This window comes from Leuresthes tenuis, unplaced genomic scaffold (genome assembly GCF_036924035.1).
Source record: "Leuresthes tenuis unplaced genomic scaffold, fLeuTen1.0.hap1 SCAF_10, whole genome shotgun sequence".
NCBI lineage: Eukaryota > Metazoa > Chordata > Actinopteri > Atheriniformes > Atherinopsidae > Leuresthes > Leuresthes tenuis.
Genome location: NW_027325364.1, coordinates 20248967 through 20271255, shown reverse-complemented (window position 1 = coordinate 20271255; position 22289 = coordinate 20248967). Strand labels below are relative to the sequence as shown.

Below are 22289 nucleotides of genomic sequence, written 5' to 3'. Positions count from 1 at the left end.
AATACGCTGTGTGCAAGCAGGGTATCTGTTCAGGGGCGGCTTAAGAGGGAAATGGGGAGATCTATTATAAGAGCCGTCATCAGGTCCTCAGATAACCTCACCAACTACAGCTCCGTTTAGCTGCCCCTGCGAGTCCCAGGGGTGTCTCTGTATTTTGGATCTGGTGTCAGTCATAACTCGAAGTTTGACAGGTGCACAGCTAAATTACAACCTCTGTATGTACAACAACAACTACAGGAACTACAGCGCTAAACCACTGCATTCATATTCAGGTGACATTCATTCCTGACATCCAGGAACATTTTGTTTTAGCCCTTTAGTTAGAGTAGTTCTAACCTCCTGACATGCACTGAAAGAAAACGGGATTCTTGTGCTTTTGTGGCTTTAATCCCTCTGACCTCTTCGGCTATTCTCCTCATGTGACATTTCTCAGAAATGTTTTCTGCTCCTTCGTGCAGAAGGTGCTGATAAGCTTTGTTAAGCTAACGAAGATGACAAATTTTCCATGTTATCCTGAGAAACCAAAGTATAACATTTATCAAGAACGCCGGCTCTTTAACATAAACAAGAGCTGTTATCAGAGGGAGGACGGAAGTTGGTTGCTAAACAACATTTCCCAACATGACGTCGTAACACCATAATGAGGCTGCAGGGAGCCGTTGCTCTAATATAGGCGATACAGGACTTTGAGGCCAAATCACCCAAAGGAAAGGCTGCAACACACAGATTGCAGCTTTCTCATGACTTGATGATTAGACCGAGTGATTCAAACGCTTAACAGGATTTTGGGCTTTTTTTAATGTCAAAATTGAGTTGTGTAATGTTTCAATTCTATTTTGGAATCCGAGAGTCTATGCAGCCGGTCTTCATATGAAAATCAATAATTAGAACATGCATCTTCAGGTGTATGAGAGAGCAGGATACTGCCTCACTCCTGCCACTATGAAAATGTTCTCACTTTACAGTGGAGTTTTTTTTCCTCTCAGTGTCAACCACTAAAACTATCCACTGTTATTCAGTAAATCGTATTTCACTGGTGAGTCCTCACCGGATTACTGTCGAAGCTTGTGTGTCCCATGCTGGGTGTTGGGGCGCCAGGTGGTGCAGGGGCTCTTCTCTTCTTGGTCTCAGTCTTAGAGGAAATGCTGGAAATATTAGCGACAGACTGAGATTGGCCCAAGGTGCCAGACCCATGCTCTATGCTGTAGACCCCTGGCACTGCAGACAGACCCTGGGGGTAACATGAAAGGAAAAAGAAAAAATGAGGAAAATCAAACTGACAAATATAAGAGAACAGTGCTTTAAGCTGGCAGTGGAAAAATAAAATGGCACAACAGTCAACTAGATTTCAAAACCGCAAAAACAAGTGAGAGTAAAAGCTGAGAGCTGCGTTGCTGGCATTCGTGTCCTGATCATTTTAAAAAACACAAAAACACGTGCAACGCATGCAATGGAAGGGCACATTTCTGACGATGTCGTCCACTCTTCAGTCATGACAACTACTTCCAACATTTATTTGATCAAGCTGAAAGTGCAAGCTCATTTTCAAAGGGTGGCTGCTCCTGACTAAAAGCATTTAAACAAAAATGCTTTTCAATATCTGATCAAAGAGAGCCTTGAGTGCTCCTGAAAATCTGAGCCTTCCTGCGGCTAAGCTTGGTACAGAGCCTTGGCACAACAGGGGCACCACGCTATGGTGTGTGCCCCCCCACGATCGGAGAAAAAGTGTTTTAAAGCAGATTAATTGATGAGTTCAGACAATGCTTGAATAAAACATCAAAGAGCAAAAAGGAGCATTAAGTTAAGCTCAATAGAATTAATTGGGCCCCAGGTTAGAATACCTCATGGCAGCGAAGGATAAAGACAACCTTTGAAAAAAGTCTTGAGGATAGAAGTCGGACTATTTTTGATTCATGGAGTAAATTAAATGCAGTTTTGAGGGGAACTTACTGCTCTCCACTGAAATGAAAAAGAAAAAAGGGAGAAGAGAGCAATGGACCGCCGGAATGAGTTTTTGCTTTGGCTACTTTTCTGACATCATCTTTCAGGACCCCTACTTTATAAACAACCTGCATACATTACATCCCACAAACTTGACAGAATAGCAAAAAATAGCAATGCATCCAAACACAATCCCAACTTAAACTACAGAAAAGAAGTGTAAAACATTTCCATTATGTAAAACACGTACAAATCTGCAGTGTCCAAATAAGCTGCGCCCCGAGCAGAGACTGATGCTTTCAGCAGTAAGAGAAGGGCAGGGGGAAGTGAGGCAGATGGTAGATGGAGGCTGACAGAACAAAAAAGGAATGTTGGAAGAGAGGACTGATGTGATTTCCATTTGGAATCCACAAAAAAAAAAAAAAAAAAAAAAAAAAAAGCACGTTTCTCCATTTCACATGAATATCATAATCAAAGTGGAAAAATCTCATGAACTCTGTATGACTTTTTCACCTGCTCTCTCCTACTTTTTGTACCCTGGTAAACAATCTGAAACCTGTCAAAACAGCGAGAGAGAAAAATAGAACAAAATGTACTGCAGCACTTGGGGGGAACCCAAGTTTGCAGTGCATTCATAATTGCAACGTGAGTAACACAAAAGGAGCCCAGGAAAGATCTGCATAACTATGAGCATGTCTTACATATTGTTCCTCCTTTGAATACATGTCAGAGCGTGAAAGACTTATCCACTTTAAACCACACATCCAAGCGGAAAAAAAAAAAAACAATAATAACAAATGGCATTTATGGTGATAATCATGCATCCTCCTACAACTTCTGCCTTTTGAACAAGGAGTACGAGTTGTCGTCTTAGAATTTAGAAGAAAAATAACAGTTTTGCCTCACTGACAACTGTCAAACTAAAGATGAGCGGTCCTTTATGTCCTTTATGTCCTTTATGACTAAAAGAGCCAAGTCCGGTTCATCCCTCACTACATTGATGCACGCGAGAACCCTTGATTGGCTCAAAAAAAAGAAGTCTTCATTTTACAAATAACACAAATTTGTCTCTTAAAGGAATGTTGTGGGGCTGAGAGATCTCAATTTTGCTTTTAGTCTTTCTTTTATTCTTTTTTTTTAAGCTGAAAAACTCTGTACTGTTGGACTGTTACCTGGGAGATGACTGACAGAATGCTGAGAGCAGACATCTCAAAGCCTTCTTTAAAGACTTCAGCAGTTAGCAGAGATGCATGTTCTCTCAGAAAATATAATGCATTCAAGTTCAGGCAGAGTAATGAAATTTAGGGAATCTAGAACTTAAGTGCTTTTAGAGGAAGTGGATAACTATTTCCAACACTTATGTTCAGTGATCTATCTCTAAAGAAGAATATTCAGCCAGCTGGGTTTCACCTCAGAGCTCTTTGAACTAAAATGAGCTCAGTGGATTATCTTGACACCATTTCAAACTATAACGAAGCTCTCCTCATCTATTCAACATTAATCATTACTGCACATCACACTACATCTCCCTTTGAATAAGATGCTATGTATAGTTGTGCCTATTTGTAAGTAAAATGGGAGCTTTGAAAGTGTGACTCAGGCATCAGTGCCTCTGTAAGTGTATTCTAATGCTGGGGGTAGAAGGGTGGGACAGAGTTCATTAGACTCATCTGATCATTTGTATAAGTGGGAGAAAAGTAGTGCCGCACTGCTCGGACTGATTTGACACACTGAGATATTCAGTAAATATGGATCTTAAGAAAAAGCAGGATACACTGCTCTGAAATGGTGCACTCTAACCATCTTAGTGATTCCAAGACTACACACACACACACACTTATAATAACCCACACAGTAGTTTAGCTCTTAATGAACAATTAGAGATACGAGAGCAGGCTTTTAGTGCTAATATAGCCAAGGTAGTGTAATCTGATGCCTTCTGGCTGATAACACTCTGTGTGTGTGTGCTCAGATGCACGTGTGGGGCCTGATAACAATCATATCAGAGAGAAAAAGCCCAGCTGCATTAAAGTCCACTGGAAACCAGAATATGGCCGAGAAGCAGAAATACGAATAAAAACTTAGCCGCAACTGTCAGAATCGAATTTAAAATACATGATGTGATTCCACATTAAACAAAATGTCCTTTTACAGTTTAAATGTTTAATTCAAGCTTTTTTTATCTCCTTGTCTCTGGTTTTTTTCCTTAAAAATCCCAAATGAATGATTCACAGGAGGATATGTAATCTGACATATGCAATAAAGGTAATAAAAAAAGAGCAAGACAGCTTTGACCTGGAAATAAAAAGAGGATCTAATGTTGACAATGTTCAAGGCATCAGAGAACAAAGAAGCAGATGGGTTGAACCAAAGGTTTGAGCTTGCTGGAAATCTAAATTGAAGGAGAGGGAGGCCAGGCATTGTTTTTTCTTTTTTTAAACTAATACAATTAAATGTCATGTTGATTAAGTTATGGCTTTAAACAGGTAGAGAGTAATCTAATGCAGCATCTAAATGTGTATCTGGTTTACACTGAAGTGGTTCAGGGGAGTTTGGGAAGGACAGCGGATCCCACATTGGCCCCAATAAACATATTCATACATAAATATATAAAATGTATGTTAAATATAAGGCAACTTTGTAAGTTTATGGCCATACCAAAGCTAGTCATCACAACTCACATAAGCTGCAGTGTCTAGATGAGAGAAAATTACAGAAATACACATTGATTGGTGTTAACTGTAAGCACGATACCACTTTCTAAAAGCAGTCCACAGAAATTTGTCTTATTATCCAGTATTTCTATGTGTGAAAGAAACGCTAACAATGGTACAGACTCTAAGAACTCCAAGTAAAACAGGTCACCCCTTGATCTTGGACATGTGAGATCTCTGAATGTCTGCTAATCGATCTTCTGGAGGCACACACTGCCCTCTAGAGGACATCAGCATACGCCGCAACAACTCTGAATCTGCTATTTCACCGGAGCAATGGTGAGCAACGGCGAGGATGGCCCAGAGCTAGAGCCACCCCCAACCAACTAACCCTAACCCCCTAAGTTTTGCATGAACTGAAACCGAGCAAAAAAGGTGGCCACTGTAATTTTACACATCAACTTTTCACCTACTGTTTTAACCAAGGGAGGCAAAGATTAAGTTGTAGTTTACTTACTTACTGTCAGTGTTTTATGGTTAACATGAGATCACAGTGGATCGTCTGTTTCACCTTTTGGAAATTCTGGACTTCGCTAAACTTTGGCTTCACCCCTTTTGTTTGTTTGTTAATCCAAACAATGAATCACTCAAGTTAAAAAAAGAAAAGGCACCAAACTCAAAGAACCAATCAGTGACGTGTCAACAAATAACAGATAACTAAGATGAATGTTTGACAGGCATAAAAGAGCATTTTTGCAGGTGATTCCCAAAATGTTATCAGGTAAAGCCTTGGCATAGCTCTATGTGGTATGCAGGTTGGCAAGTGGAGGACAAAAGAAGAAGTGGCGGGCCTAAAAAAATCATCAATGCCAGAATAACAGCATTGGTAAGTGATGTCCTTAAGAAATGGAGGGAAAAACTCCAGCAAAAGACCCGACACAAGACCTGAGAGATTCATCGTAAACCTTCATCTGATCAGTCTACTGTTCACTGAGTTTTCGGCTCACACACGGTCATTTCAATTTACTTTTTCACATTTTAAGAAATTGCTGGAATTCCTGAAAATACATAACAACATGAGGGGTGGCTCAAAATGTTTGCACAGACCTGTCATTTTGTCCAATAAAACACGTGCCGAGTTTGTCATAAAGGATAGATTCATCTTTTTATGCATCAGGCTGAATTTAGCATTAAAACAAAAAAGAAAACCCGCAAAAGCAACAAATGTCTTCTGTTAAGTTGCAGTCTGTGCTGTTGCTACTGGTTTGTATTACGCTATACAAACGCTAGTTATTCCAGTCGTAACTCGTAAGTTATTGGAATACCTCAGTTCAGATCAGAAGATAATAATACTGAGACAATGTTAGTAATACTTACATTGGATCGGGTGTCTGTGTTTTGGATTATTTTATCATCACAGTCATCCATGTCCATAGCTGTTGTCTCTGTCTGCAAATGGAAGGCACAACTAACATGCAGCATTCAAGTGTGCAGCCGGAGCAGTGAATTAATATCAACATCATGCACTGCTCAGTTAGTTCTTTTTTTTCTTTTTCTGGTGAAAGGTGAATTTTGTAACAAACTTTGAATCCTACAGTAATTCTAAAGCTTTCACAACATCTTAACCAAGTGTTTTTGACAGATTTTTAGTTGCTTGAAAACAATGAGAAAAAAGAAAAAATATACAGGCTATGGGACCAAAATAGCCAGAACGTGCCTAATTGAGTCGCCCCACAGACCAAAGAAGACTTTCTAAGAAGTCATTTTGAACCCCCTGAAATAAATTCACATTTCACCATGAAAAATATTAAGTCAATTTGAGGCGAGGACATCTAAAAATGGCTGACGGTAATAGCAGTGTTGAGTCTTACTTTGGATTTCCTACCGCTGAATGGAAAGATACCCAGGAGGCCTTTCGTTTGTGGTCTTCCCAAATTGGCAGTGCTGGAGTAAATGGAATCTACAAAAAAAAAGATAAAGAAGAGCAGTGGAGGCAAAGCAGTTGGATGAGGCAACATCAACAGGTCATGTTAATAAGAAGGGGAGTAAGTGTCATTCTTAGAAGGTGTGTTAGACGGTCGTATAGAAGTAAGAGACAAAATACATCTGCATGCACAGAACTGTGTAAAAAACTAAAATTATGATTGGCTTTGACACAACTGTTTACAGTACATATCAACATGATCCTATTTAGTTGCTTTACTTGCCACTGGATAAACATGAAGAATGCAGTGTGTGTTATTGTCATATGTCATATCATAACATTTTGGGACCATCTAAATACAGTACTTCAGCCTTCTGATATTCCTCAGCAGAGGGCGCCATCGCTTCATTATTTTTAAAGCCCAAATAGGTAACTGAGAAAGGGTCAGACTATATTAATAACAAATATCGATTTGAAATGATAATCAATTTTGCATAGATGACAAAACTACCGCACTAGACTGAAAAATTGTTACTCTGAAGGGCGGTAGCTAACAACTTAACACGCATGCTCAATGAGGTAACAAAGCAGGGTTAATGAGCAGGCAGCAGCGGGTTAAACAGCCACATGGATTTAGTACAGGCAACACTGAGGCAGAAAGACTTGTGACTACTACCTGAGCAGTTAAGTGCAGGCGCAGAGGCCATTTTAGGCTGGAAAACTGAAAAACATGACAACATTTTGAAACACAATGAGTCCGTCGCATTCGCTCCGAGGCGGAACGACAACACAGCAGGTAGTGACTTCTCACAGGAAGAGAAACTTTAAACAAGTTAACTGAGCATGACAAAACCAACGAACCTGTAGATTCTCCTCAATAAAACACTATTCGACCAGAATACTGAGATGGAATTATTACTCAATACTGTTGACTGCTTGTATCCTTCAAGGCCGTGCAAGCTTTTATTGCCGGTTACACAGCAGAATCTGTAAGTAGCAGCTGGTGTGGACTATCAGCAAGGTGATCAACCATAAAACTCAGACTTCAGTTTATGATTTAACCTCCTATTAAATCCGCTCTGCACCCTGCTAAGGTACACCACATCCTACTGTTTGTCTATTTCTTTGTTTTCTTACTGAATGTACAGAATAAATGTGAGCAATGTCAAGCTTTCTTTCCTTTAGCGGAAATCTCTCTTTCTCCCTGTACTCACCCTCAACAAGGTGACAGGACAGTGGGGTAGTACATCCTACTTATGTTGGAGGAGCTGTTCTAAATCCCTTAACACGCAGAGTGACAGGATACTATGACCATCTGACAACAAATGAGCTTTTGCTCTCTCTTACTGATCCGACACAGACCAAATTGTTGGAAAGTTATCAAGGGACTGCATAGCTTTTCCATGATTTGATTCAATGTAAATAATTATCTATCATGTGTATATTCTTTCTACTTCAAGCATGTTATTTGCAGGGCAAGCCAAAGCACGTATCAGTATCTAATATAATATCTTTTGCTCACACTTGCTCACTGACATCAGCCAACACTTTTACAGAGCACAAACGGCTGGAATCTATCTCTTATTTCAGTGAACGATACAAAAGAGTTCAATATCCATTGCATCCCGAGTAACTTCACCACAACACTTCGGAAATACAGAAATGCATGTAGAGGATTATGCGGCTGAGGTTACCTATACTCTGATCATGCACGTAGAGCTCCTTGATCCCCAGCTCTGTCAGAGATTTGTCCAGTGGTAACTCGTGACGACTGATGGCGTCCTTCAGGAGCAGGACATGTGCAGGGTCAAACTCACACTTGTTACAGATGACTGGTACCAGGGCCTGGAGTGGAGCCAACGGGTTGACCCGGACCACCGCCTTCTGGCTGACGTGGTAGTTCACCATCAAACGCACCGTTTTCTGACACACATAGAGGGGAGATCGGTGGAGACAGTTCGTCGTTAAATTCCAATACCTGGATTCAAAAGACAAAGTCTATTCAAAGCAAAGCGCTGTGGTCGCTGAACTTAACATCGTGAAAACGGGGGGTGTACAATACTGCACAGAAATGCAAGAATCTATATGAGTTACACTTCTTTTACAAGGAAAAGGAAGTCATCCCTGATGAAGAAATGGGACATAACACAAACAAAGATAATTGACAGACTTAGCAGAGATTTGACAGATTTGAAAGGTGTAGGCTGTGGTAGCATCGAGCAAGACAGCTGCAGACTGCAACCAGCTAAAAGCCTCCATCTCACCCTTTGTTTAAAAAAACAAAACAACACAAACCACAGTCATTGATAACTGCCTGAAGGCCTGATCAACAAACAGTATTTGGTCTGTCCATTCTGGTCGATCATTGAATTAAAAAGTAAAAAACAAGTGGAGGAGTTCAAGTATCTCGGGGTCTTGTTCACGAGTGAGGGACGAATGGAGCGTGAGATTGACGGGCGGATCGGTGCGGCGTCTGCAGTGTTGGGGGCTCTGCACCGACCCGAAGGAGGAACTGAGCCAGAAGGCGAAGCTCTCTATTTACTGGTCAATCTACGTTCCCACCCTCAGGAGTTGTGGGTAGTGACCGAAAGAACGAGATCGCGAATACAAGCGGCCGAAATGGGTTTCCTCCGCAGGGTGTCTGGGCCTCCCTTAGAGATAGGGTGAGAAGCTCAGTCATCCGGGAGGGGCTCGGAGTAGAACCGCTGCTCCTCCGCATTGAGAGGAGTCAGATGAGGTGGCTCGGGCATCTGGTTAGGATGCCTCCTGGACGCCTCCCTGGGGAGGTGTTCTGTTCCACTGGGGGGAGACCCCGGGGGAGACCCAGGACACATTGGAGAGTCTCTTGGCTAGCCTGGGAACGCCTCGGGGTCCCCCCAGAAGAGCTGGAGGAAGTGGCCGGGGACAGGGACGTCTGGGTTTCTCTGCTCAAGCTGCTGCCCCCGCGACCCGACCCCCGGAGAAGTGGTAGATAATGGATGGATGGATGTTTTACTGTATTCCAGGCTGATGAAAACATAGGTCTGAATACTGTACTGCGTTTCTGCCAACAGCTCCTTTTAAACACTAATGATGCTGTGACTTTATCTTACTTTCACTTTAGTTCGATCACAAACAGAACATCGATTGAGCCGAGTAAATGACTGCAGTTAACTATACTTGCACTGCGATTGTTTTCTCTGGATTTTGATACGAATAACAAAACATGGAAATGATAAAATATGTGAGAAGTGCTAACAGAAAGGCTGGTTACAGATCCTCAATAATGAGTAACAAACGGTTAGAGTTTGATTATTAATAGCTGATGAAATTAAACATTTAATAGATAAAAGACGTGAACAAACATGAGATCTTGAACACGTGTGTGCATTTAACCCTTTATGCCCTGGATTGTTTTGTTTTTTTTAAATGTCTTCATATAAAAAATGTTCATTTATTCTGAGGAGAGTGTATCAGTGTTGCGTTCCAACAGTTACAGCTAACCCGGCTGCTTTTAGGGTATTGATGATGTGTTCCAGACAGAAAAATTGACTGAAAGATGGAGGTACCGACTTAAAAAACCTCACCTAATCCTAACATGGCCGACAGCAATTTAGTGCCAAAAAGGAATGCTAAATCGGCTATTTTGGGTATATTTCAGTATTTTTCCCGGATGTCAACAGTGAGCCTAAAGACCTAACGCAGCCTATTTGCACAATATGCAAACAATGTGTGCCGATGAACGATAAGCAGACGACAAATTTATTTAGGCACATACGAGTTCATCACTCCGCAAAAGGCCGCAAAAATACCCCCAACCACCGCCGTGAGATCAGGTGCAGCGGCCGGATTAAGCACAAATGCATCTCGGCAGCCCACAATATCAGCTTATTATTAACATCTTATGGCATTAAATTAATTCAAGATCACCTTAAAGATCGCCATTTGAAAAAAAGATCACAATCCTCCCTTCGATCGCCGATCTGATCGAAAATCACTCCATCCCTATTATGATCGATAATGAGGTGGTCACATTGGGTATTTACCCTACATGAGTAGCTGCCAGCCAATGCAATGCATAGCTGATACATCGCCAAAAAGTAAACGGTATCGATGTAGAAAGCAGAAACTAGAGGCGTTTTCCTGTAATATAACAAGGTGTTTAACTGAAGCATAAATTAGCTTTGCTTGTTCTTTTCTATTTCTATTCAGTCTGTATAACCTGATTCAAAGTCTTTTTAATAGCTGTTTTCTTACTGTGTCTACTTTTGTTCTGATGATTTTATACTAATGGTACATTTTATCCCATTTAATTGACAGGCTTTCCCCAAACTTTCTCTTTCCCAGATAATCGGGGTTGGAATTAACTGTTATTATTAACAGTTGGAAATGACTTTAAATGAGCGATTTGACATTGACATTTTGATATTAATATAGCTGGATGCTTAGATATGTAGCCAGCTTCCCCGGTAACTACTGGCTGTGTATAATCTTATTGCTGTATTAAAATACAAAATGAGAGCACAGTGAGAGTTAACAGGAAATAAGAAACCAAATGTTTTAGAACTAACACTGGCTGATAGTGGTCAGAATGCAAATATTTAATATTATACGATACGATATATCAATGCCATTCTGTGTTAAAATGCTAAGACATATCGCTCAGCTCTACTGAATAAATACACACAACAGCTCCACATACCATAGACCCCTAGATTAGATTAAATCAGCACCTTTCTCAAACAGTCCCAATAAAACTTTACACAATAACCTTTTTGGGTGGATGTATTTATCAAACTGGCAAAAGAGTGCACACTATAATACACAGCAAACTGAGAGGCGAGATGAAACGGAGAATTACTGACAGCAGCGTCTGAAACAGTGTTATTCTCTGGCCTACGGCCAGGTGAGGTCAAATTGAGCCCTGAGAAGAGCAGAGAAATAATGCATGGTAACTAAAGGTAAGGAACTCATCAAATATTCAAACTATTAGCGGAGAGTGAAGGAGAGGAGGAGAATAAGGAACAGAGACTGGGATGAAAGCAGAGTAGAAACAATATGTTTAAATAGGACAGTAAGCTGTAAAACAGATGTCATCAAGAAACAGATATTGGGAAAACGGACAAGGCACACCTAAAATAAAAACTGACTCAATAGTGAAGGCCAGTTTTATACCATTGTGCTGCCTACCTTAGCACGAGATTCACTGGCCTTGCCTTCTGCCAGTGGTCAATGGTAAACAGTACACAGGGGGGAGAAACATTAAATAGGGCCTTACGGTAAAATCATACAGCACATGTACACAACAGTTTATGATTGTATGGAAACAGTCTTTGTCTGGCATTTGGACAGCATTAACCTATACTACTTCATGCAGAACTGAAAAGAAAACCTGATTATGTTTGGCTATTCTATCCCCCTAAAACTGTATGCGCTTACATTACGACATTTGAATTGTTAAAATATGAGCACAATGTCTCTGTACAAAGGAAAACACGCATGAATCCAAACTAAATGCATTTAGTTTCGATTTTAAATATGTTGAGACAGCAAAAACTCCAGAAAGCAAAGCCCACATGACCAGAAGAGGGTTCAGATCCCTCAGTGTTAGACTCCATTTCAACTCACCTCTGGCACTTTTGGTGCCGGTCTGCGTGGCACTTTCTCCTCCAAGGCTTTCTCCTTAATGAAAACACAGGCCACATTTAGGGAGCCAAGAAGTGCATTGGGCTTGAAGCCCAAAGAGTGGCCCTCAGGCGACAGAAGCTCCAGGGTGTGCAGTGCTGGATTGAGGTGGTGGCGACCGCACAGCTCGACCAGCAAGTCCATCAGAGCTTTACTGAGAGATGGGGGAAGACACAAGAGTGAAAGTGTGTGTGCATGGGCGTACGTAAATGTGTGCGCGTATGTGCAAAAGAAAGAACCACCAGAGAAGGGGAGAGAAAGAGGGAGGAAAAGCAGATAGGGTTACAATACGTAGTTAGCCTCAGCTCCACTAAAGTGAATCGAGCAAAACAAAGACGCACTCTCACCAGATACGCTCAGAACAGATAGAAACATGATATATTTGTACAATTTCCTCCAGACAGCACTGTTTGGTGCCCGATCTTTGCCTCAACTCAATTTGTATCAATATTTCTGTCATTATGGGCTGGTTGTATTACTACGGCATGCGAAGACCTGCTAAACCCTTTTTAAAACCAAAAAAAAATCAGTCTTTATGTTGCCAAAACAAAACATCTACTCTTTAAGTGACAAAGTAACAACAAGACTGTGGGACTAAAGTCCCATTTTTGAGATATGATTGCCATGTACCAATATATTAAACACTGTGAATTATGGTTTATCTTGACAAAGATTCTAAAGGCTCTAAAACAGCAACAACAAAACCCCTCTGGCATAAAAAGAAAGGGACTCTGCTTTCTACTGATGTCCACTGAGTTGTGAGCGGTTGGGGGGCAGCTAATGAGGCCTATGGTACTACCTGTCGATCTCCAGATAAACAGTCTCCAATGTTTTGTGGGAACAGACAGATCAGATGACAGAACTAAGAGAGAACTACAAAGGACACCATTGACATTCACTAAAACACGGACACAGACCACTACTAAGGAGAAAATGTGCAAATCTATAATCAGTCACCATGTCCGGCCTACTGAAGATGATTTGGAGATGTACTCCAAATGAGGCCTAACTTGATGGGAAAAGTCCAACTTATTGGATCAGTTAATCTATGTTAACCTGGGACACCTCTCAAATGGAGTCATTTTTATACATGTGATAGGGGCAAAACTGTAGACTGCATCACAAGTATTCCAAATATGACATATTAGATCATAAGAATTACAAGATAAGATATCAAGATCATTTATATGATGCAATAGTACAGAAAGAAAAACTTTATCTCACACCTCATTGTTAAGCATATCAAGCTGAATAAATGTCTGACGCAACCTGTTTAAGAGCACAAAGCTGAGTGGAAAAAGTCCTCAAGTCACTAAAAAAGTTGTTCTTCTTTTCATCTTTTTCGTGTCTATGTTTTGTAACAACCGGTGATTCAGGCAGAAGTGATTTTACTCCGTTTTCTTTAGGTTTGTGCTTCTCGTGGCAACGGTATGCAGAAGTTCACTGACTGAGTAAAAACACAGTCCGACACCTCTCCTGCGTTTGCATGCTTGGCCCTTAAAGAGCTGTAGCCGTGATATTAGACAATGCTTCACATTCTGGGGAATGAGAAAGAAAACGGCCGCTATCCTCACCATAATTGATAAAAACATTCATGTTAATAGGGTTTACAATTTTGCTTAAGTTGTTACACTTTATTTCGTAATGCCAATTTTCAAACAATTTATCAGTAGAAGGTTTTAATATCAGCACTTAATGACACTGTTGTTTGTCTATGATGCCTCAGGCTTATCTTTTCTAGGACTAATGCTGTTACTAAACATCAAGTAGCTATTACACATGTCATAAATAATATAAAAATTAAACTTTAAAAGCTTTTTTATACTGGTGAGAAGGATCACAGAGACACCTACTGGCCTAAAGGTTGCCTACGGTTAAGTCTTACTGTTGTTTACCAGTGAGAAATCCACAATTTTCTGCCCCAACAGAGACAACCTCATTAGAGACAAAGAGCATTGGCAGGTCAGCTTCGACTCTTTGGGACAAAGCTTGTGCTGAGACTGGGTATGGAACCCCTAGACGAGGCCCCATAGACACGGCAACCCAAACAGAGCAACAAACAGGTTGAATAGCGTTTGCCTGGTGACTAAAAATGATGGTTAGCTTGTGGAGTCACATACATCAGCTAAGCATGGATGAACATTTTTATCTTTATCCTGATGAATAAGAACATACAGACATGTCTTGTTATTCAACAACACAGCATGTGTGAGCAGAACATTTGTGTTCTGGCACATGTTTCAAACAAGTGCAGCGGAAAGACAAAGCCACAGAAGAAAAACCACAGGAATTTGAGTGATAAAATGCTCGTTTGTGTGGCCCTCTCCTTTCAACTCACCTTCCATCCTCCGTTACAGGCATCTGGTTCCCCCGTGGTAGGGTTAACTGCAAATTCACAGTGGGCCTCAGCATGTTCTCCTTGCCATCAATGGCTGATGACCTTCCACTGTCAGGTTCAAAGTTTCTGAACACGTGACGTGGAGCAGGTTGAGGGAGCTGTGGTGGAGGGGGAGCATGTCCCTTCATTCTCCTCCTGCATGGTGACAACACCAAAGATAAGAAACACACAGAGGAGAGTATCATTAACTTCTTAACTGTTGTCATCTCCTGAATTTCCTAAATTTCACACACTTTCTTTTCGCGGTGTGTACCTGATTATAACATTACAACGCATGGATCAACCCAACAGGATCTATGGTGTTCAATCCAGTCACTTGTTGAGCACAACATATCCTAGATGCTAGATTTTAAACTCATGTTCCCTCATTCTCATGCAAAAGAGTAAATCATGCAAGTAACTTTGTTTATTTATTCATAACCTGAGTGCCAATGACCACCCTTTTTTTCCCCACTTCTGGCACGACCTTTAGCTTCAGTGATTTCATAACAGTCCACACATAAGTTAACATAATCAGTTTGACGGTCAAGACCAGCCAGCCTTGAACAGCTGATGATTCCACCTGCTCTGTAGAAAAGTCACAACATTTTTAATCATTTCCAACAACGCCCTCTCAGCTATCACTTCTTTGTCCTCTGACCCACACTCCTGCATATTACTGTAGCGTCACATTGTTAGGATCTGCTTTCAAACAGCGGTCCAAAGGAAACTGAACCACTCACATTAAATCTTGTTCCACCTATGGGTAGTTTTGAGATATTTTGCCGTGGGCTATAAGAATCGACAACAATGTAATCAACGGGTAAGGCTGAAACAGTGTTTTAGTTTGATAAAACCAAACCTAAAAAAACAAAACATCATTGTATATTTGAACAACAACTTTTGCTCAACCAAAACTATTCAAAGTAACAATATTTCAGCAGTCTGAAGCGGTTTTGTTGCCACGTATCGACAGTTGTTGTGTGAAACCACACTCAAACCACTGCACCTGCTGTTGTTGGGTATACGGCAGATGTCAGTGACATGCAGGCAACATGCCATTATCTGCATGTTTGACCTAGCCTCGACAAACAGTTGATAGCCCACAAATCAAACATTTCATCCTCCAAACAGTAACAGCTTCTCCACGTCCCTACATTTCAGTAAACAATCCCTCCATCAGCCTAAGAAAGCAGGAGAAAAGTGTCTCACTCACGTCAGAAACAATCCTTGGGATGAAGTGCTCCAAGTGCCTCTTCAGATGTATCTGCGCATTTGTAAACACTGTTCCAAGGATTTTATACACTCCCAAAAAAAGAAGGTGGGTGTGTTTGGGAGTTTTATTGTGTAATTCAGCAGTATAATCCTTATCCTTTAAGATTTCCCTGCCCAGTGCAAAAGCAAATGCTGCACGGCAAAGGAAGAATGCACCTGAAAATAGTACATTGATCGGACTCTAACCTGACTAAAGTTAACCATTAACAATTTCTTCGGATATGAACTACGTCTTAGTAGCAGTCACAGACTCATTATGCACTGGGGTTTCCTTCTGATAAGAATGACAGACTATACTTAAGGGTCTGACACTGCTGATCAAATTTCTAGTTAGGAGTCAAATCACAGGGCATATAATTGTTACTGTTGAAAGTCCACCTAAAACACACAATTTACTCACAGGAAAGATTTTCATGACCCGCAAAAGTGTGGGAATTTGGTATTTTCCAGGTGAGTCCGCTTCTTCTCACGTAAACATGACTGGGCACTGTGGAACCGTGGTACTGGGCCCAGGCCAGGCTTAACACAGTGAGCCAGTATCCTCCTCTCACTCCATGTCCCACTACGACATTTCACTCTCTCTCTCGCTCTTCCTTCTCTCACCCATGCACAAAGAGTCTTTTAGGAGAAGCCTCGTCTCCCACAGAGTTAGAATCAGCATAAACAGACAGAAAGAGGGGGAAAGTAAAGGGCCCGAGAGGAACGAAAAGCAGGAAACCCTGCTTTGGCACAGGGGGGCAGTAAGTGCTGCGCTGTTCCAGGGACTGAGTTACAAATGGGCTCGGTCAGAAGCACGCGCACACGCACACACACACACACACACACACGCACACACACACGGTTAAGGCCTGCTAATGGACCTTTCAGAACCTCTCAGTTTTTTCTGCTTGACTAAACAGCGTTAACGAGGACACTTGTAAATCCTCTTTCTTCTTTGTTTTGGTCCCAAAATGTCTATGAAACTCTGATTAAGTATTTTCAGATTTCACAGATAAAACTAAATTTTGCAGTGATCCAGTTTTAGCCAGATCACTGCAGACAGTTCCAATGTACGTCACAGCCAGGTTAGAATTGCTTGTTTAAAAGTTCAGTTGGGTGACACCGTTAAGGCACACTGGTGACTCCCTCTTTTTCCCCCCATACTGTCGGTGACTGTATATATCCCAGCCATGGAAACAGCCAGAAATGCTCCCAGTCACAATGGTCTTTGGAATGTATTTAGAGCGTATGCTCTGAACTGTACTCTATCAGCACCAAACCCACCACAGGAATCACAGAAAATAATCAAGGACGAGGGGATGTTCTCATTAACTGATAAAAAACACTGATTCTTTTGCAACCAAACAAAATGGAGGCTATGCTGCACAATTCTCTAACATACAATATGGCAAACTCCAAAGTTTACATTCTTTGACTTACAGAGTAAGTCAGTTTCATTCTTTCAGAGGGATAATCTTGGACAGCTGACTAATAGAGAGTATAGGAACTGCAAAATAACCAACAGCCTTCTCAGCAGCCTAACTCTCTCATGAGGTTACAATTACAGGGCCCCACTTGTTTTAAAATACTTCACTTGATATCCACAAACATAAAGAGTTTATGATATAACACTAGATGGTGCACTGGAGCAACAGGCCTCTCAGACAAAAACTGACTGAGCTGTGCCCTTGGAGCCCATCAGCAGCTTGAAGGTCTCTTTATCTCAGTGAAGTTAGATTAATGTTGACTCAAATTGGATCTTTCTCTTTGTGGAAGGCTTTTTCAGCTGAAGAACAGTGTTTTTCCTGGAAACCCCTCTAATCATATCTGCAAAAACACCCGCCTCCCCACCACCATGCATGCAAAAATGTGCCAGATGAAGTCTCCAGTCAGTCTCCAATCACTTCAACCTTATCGCTAACCTTTGTCAGAACAATGAGCCACATTTTTCTCTCTCATAATGAAAAAAAACCAGCCAGCTTGACACTGCATACCACAGGTCAGGGATAAGATGTCAAGTGTGATGTTTGTGACAGCAGGTGTTGGACTTCTGTTTTTATTTTCCAAGGAAGCTGAAGGCTGTCTCCTGACACTGTGACACTGATCTGACACTGTGTGTTTGACAAGTTTAGGTGCACACTCATGATTTCACTTCAACAATGGGGAAACTATAGCCACCAGGCAGCTCAACTGTTCCATGGAAGAAGGCTGAAAAGTCCTCCTCGCAGTAGGCTGAGGTTTAACTCCCTGCTTGTAGCTTTTTGCTACTTGTACTCTCTCAATTTGATGACACTAGAGCCAACTGAATCTCTAAAAGCAGACATCTGACAAACAAGAATTAGTTTTCTCCCAACGGATGCTCACATGCTGAACAAATGTGTGCATAAAGACTCAAGCTTAGACCCCTTCATCTCCAGCGGAAATTATTGAGTGACTAAGCAATATGGTGGCAATTGATGTAAACAGGGGTAAATTGATTAGGGTGTCCAAGGAAACTATCTGCAACCCATTTGCAAAATGTAACCACGTTGCTGTCTCTTTCTCAGGCTTCCAGAAAGTCAGCCGTATAGTATATGTGTAGCTCAGCTAATAGAGTGAACAGTCACAGAGCAAAGGGCTAAAACCAGACTCTCCCTCGCAGAAGTAAAAAGTCGAAGGTAGCTCAGAAGAGGCTAGCGTTTTACTGCAGGGTTTGTGGCTTGAATATGCTGATGCCTGTTGGATCCCTGGCCTTGGATCCTCGGCTCCACCCATCCTTGAGCAAGAAAAGAAAAGTTTTATATAACTCTTAATGGTAGTGCTGTTTAAATGTTTACTTGGAGTGCAGAAGGAGATCATAGCAGCACCCCAGCTGTGTTCAAACAGGTTATATCTCTGTTCAGCCTGACCTATTCACTTCAAGAACACACACCACCCACTTATAGTATGTGTTTGGAGCGACACTTGAGTGTTCACCTCCAATTGTGCCGTGAACACACTTTAAATGACACACATCCCGGACACTCAGTTAACCCCCCCCCCCCCACACACACATACATACGCTATCCTGCTATCTTGCCAGCATACCCCTTGGGTGTCATGGTGTCCCCATGGCAACCTATATTTACCCCACTTGACTGCAGATGAGAGCAGACCTCGGTTTCGCAGCAGCTGTGGATTTTGGATACATTTACACAAAGGGTGAGAGACTCAAAGACACAAACATGAACAAGGACAGCAAGACGAGGAGAGAAAGAGGGAGAGCTTTTCTTTTTTGGAAGTAAGCTAATGAAGACATATGAAGCCGGTAAAACATTTGTTTGCTGTTGCTAAGCACACAACCTCCTAATTCAGCATATGCCTTGATGCTCATATTACTAGCCATGTGGTTTAAAACCACACCCCACTGTGATGCCAGTAAATCGACTCTGTTAATGTCAGCCTGCTTTCTCTGCACTCTCAGCCTGGCTCAGCCCTGCTGCTGTCAACTACATGCAGAGCACTACAATAGCAAATCTTTTGAAGACATTATCCTAAACTCTGAGTTCCTGTAGTTTTAAATAGACGTTGATCTTTTGGAGACTATATAAAAAAAGTCGTCTCGTGTTTCTTCTACTCACTTGCAGAAGTGAACCATTACTTGGTTTGTTCTCAATGCAACATTTGCATGACAACAATTAACTATTATTGATGCTATGAAACCTGGTTTACGTGGTTATCATGAGAATTTCTGGGAAAGAGCAATATCATGACTCGGCACAACAGGATCAACAGGAGAGAAGAGTAACTAAAAACAGAATAATAACCCATGGAAGACTGAGAGAAAGAAAGAAAAGCCCCACCACACCCCAGATGTTGGATGATTTCTCCGTCATGGGGATAAGGTCGCAAACACCCATTTGCAAGTTTTACTTGAACAATGACTTGCCATGACCTCAGGCTGAGTCAGCCACCTGCAGTCCAGGAATATTTGCTCTTTCACACCCACAGGAGAGAAATCCACTTACTGTAACACTCCATCAGCCCTCTTCATCTCTTTCCTTGGCTCCCCCGTAGTGACTGTCCTCTTGTGACCAGTGACAAAGATGCTTAATATAAAAACAGTTTAATAAAAACATGCCCCGGGACACGGTTATTCTCCAAGAATAGAAGCTGGAGGCAGATGCACCCAAGTGTCTGCACAGCTGGGGAAAACAATCTGTCCCTCTTCCGTTAAGAGAGCTTGTTTGAATAAACAAGTGACATCTTGGCAGAATAACTATTTCAATCATCTGAAACTGATTTTTGGGTCTGTCCTTCTTATCATTTCCAGTTACATTTGAATGAATAGTTGGTTAACTGATCAAGAACTTGTGACATAGTTTTCATCGGTTTGTTCTTGGTCTTTGGTGGGGGAAAGAAAAATGAATTTCATTGCTTCTTGGAGTACATATCAGACACTTCTGCTCTTGAGTAAATGGATAATTTATTGATTTGAAGAAATGTATCAGCTTTGAGCAACATAACCAAAGTAACTGAACATCTACTATTCAAAATACACAGAAACTAGTGTTTCTGTATATTTTCAATAGTCAATAGTCAGTTTTTAAGAGGTTTATACGTGTAAATATTCCAGTTTTTTCATCGCACTCCAGCTATGGTATAAATAACGCTCCTAAAGGGAAAAACAAGCCCCGAGGAAGAAGGGAAAGAGTTAAAGGTTTAGTCAGCAGGGGAAAAGATGGCCCAAAGCACCTATGCATGGAGAATAGGAGGAGAGGGACTAGAAATGATAAATGGATGGAGTTCAACTCTAAAGAGGAAAGAAGGGAGATTATGACATTTAAAACAAGCACAAAGGCAAGGAAAGACTGTAATTAGTCTCTTCTCTATTCCCTATGCTGCTTGTTTAATTAGAGAGAGATCCCATTGGAGACACTTGAGGAAAAACACTTATGTTGGCACAGCTTTTACTGTAGGCACCCCAGGTTCCTTTGATTTGATTACAAGTAAGTGTTAGGTGTCAGTAAAATTAGGCAAGGACAATTTTCTCTAAGGTTATAGCCACTGAATCAGCATGTGGCTGGAAAAAAAATTAATTTAAGCCACTCTTCCTGCATTTATTGATGGTGTTTGGATAAGAACACACACCTCAAAGATACCATAAACCATAAACAAGGAATATACTTATGCGCACGCCCTCCATCGCTTAAGAAATTATTTCCAGAAAAGGTTACCTGCTGCTAAATCTCTAAAGTTGTTTTGTTTTCTCTGTAATGCAAATAGAAACTACGCTGAAAGCACAAACAATCGCCACAACTTGTACATTAGACACCCTTACAGAATCATTGCTACGGCACTTCATCCAATCTGTGCACACACGCACACACGCGCACACACACACACACACACATATGCAGTCCGTCTGTCTTCCTCCCTGACGAACACACATTCCACAGTGACTAACATATGAGAGCAGGCGTCCAGAAATAAACCTGTGCAGCTCACAGCAGCTGCATAAAAACAGACAGATACAGTCTACTGCTCATACTTGACACTGTCGAACGTACAGGCAGATCTTTGTCGTTAGAAGGTGCCAACAAGGGCTTTTGTTCAGCAGACATAGAGGCTGGCAAAGAGCAGACCTGATAGTGTGGAGGGGCCTTAGGAGCGATACAGTCCATGAATACAACGTGTTAAGATATCTCAAACTTTTCAAAGTGACTGTTGAGTGATTATACGGTGCATCAAAAGTACTACTACTGAATATTACCCACAACAACAAACAAGTGAAAACAGGTAGCGCTTAAGAATTTAATCAGAGGTAACGATCATTTTTTTAACAACCACAAGCTATCGCGCTGCATTTCTCCCATACACTGATCTCTTATTAGAGCCATTAACGCATTGAAGGTTTTACATTAATGCTTCTGATTTGGCGTGTTCAGAGGTGTGTTCGGTGTGAGCTTTGGCCAAGCTCCTATAGTTACAGAACAAGCTTGTGGAAGCTCTGCATCCATTTAAAACAGGATGGCCTGCAAAATGGATGCAGATATCACCAGATGCATGCTGTAGCACTGCCAACAGCACATAGCCTCAAATACAGGCTCTCTTGTCAGTCTTGAATTTCAGAGGAGCTAAATTTAACTCATCATAAAACAACCCTAAATATCCAGCTGTGACTATGTGCACAATTCCCTCCTCGCTTAAAGGAAATACAGGACAGACATCCAAAGAAAGAAGGGAGAGAAAAAGAGGGAACTCCCTGACTCGGCAAAGCTGACCTGGTGGCTGACCACATGAACCTCCAGCTGGGAAAAGACACCGTATTTTCTAAATATGTGTGGACTAAAAACACAAAAGAAATAATGAAAAAGATAAACGTGGCATATAAATCTTACGCTCAAATTCGATGCTCAAACTGAGAGTCCCGTGGGTACAATATCAGATCTATCAACACATACACTCCAGCTAGTAATGGGTGTCACTCTTCCTCCAGCGTTCATGAGTACACATG

General features: G+C 41.4%; 1 protein-coding gene across 5 annotated transcripts in view; it reads right to left on the bottom strand.

Annotated features, from left to right (window-relative positions):
- Positions 1–22289, bottom strand: part of cobl (cordon-bleu WH2 repeat protein) — a 48705-nt gene that overhangs the window by 23205 nt on the left and 3211 nt on the right. For 2 of the 5 annotated variants that reach the window (XM_072394654.1, XM_072394658.1), the window contains exons 3-9: positions 14522–14716; positions 12127–12337; positions 8214–8442; positions 7196–7240; positions 6467–6555; positions 5973–6044; positions 1049–1231 (exon numbers count right to left, since the gene is read on the bottom strand). In XM_072394654.1, coding sequence (XP_072250755.1) covers positions 1049–1231; positions 5973–6044; positions 6467–6555; positions 7196–7240; positions 8214–8442; positions 12127–12337; positions 14522–14716 — 1024 coding nt within the window. Of the gene's footprint in view, positions 1–1048; positions 1232–5972; positions 6045–6466; positions 6556–7195; positions 7241–8213; positions 8443–12126; positions 12338–14521; positions 14717–15776; positions 16106–16235; positions 16357–22289 lie in introns of those variants that run through there. The other 3 variants (XM_072394656.1, XM_072394655.1, XM_072394657.1) reach the window with 3 other exon arrangements.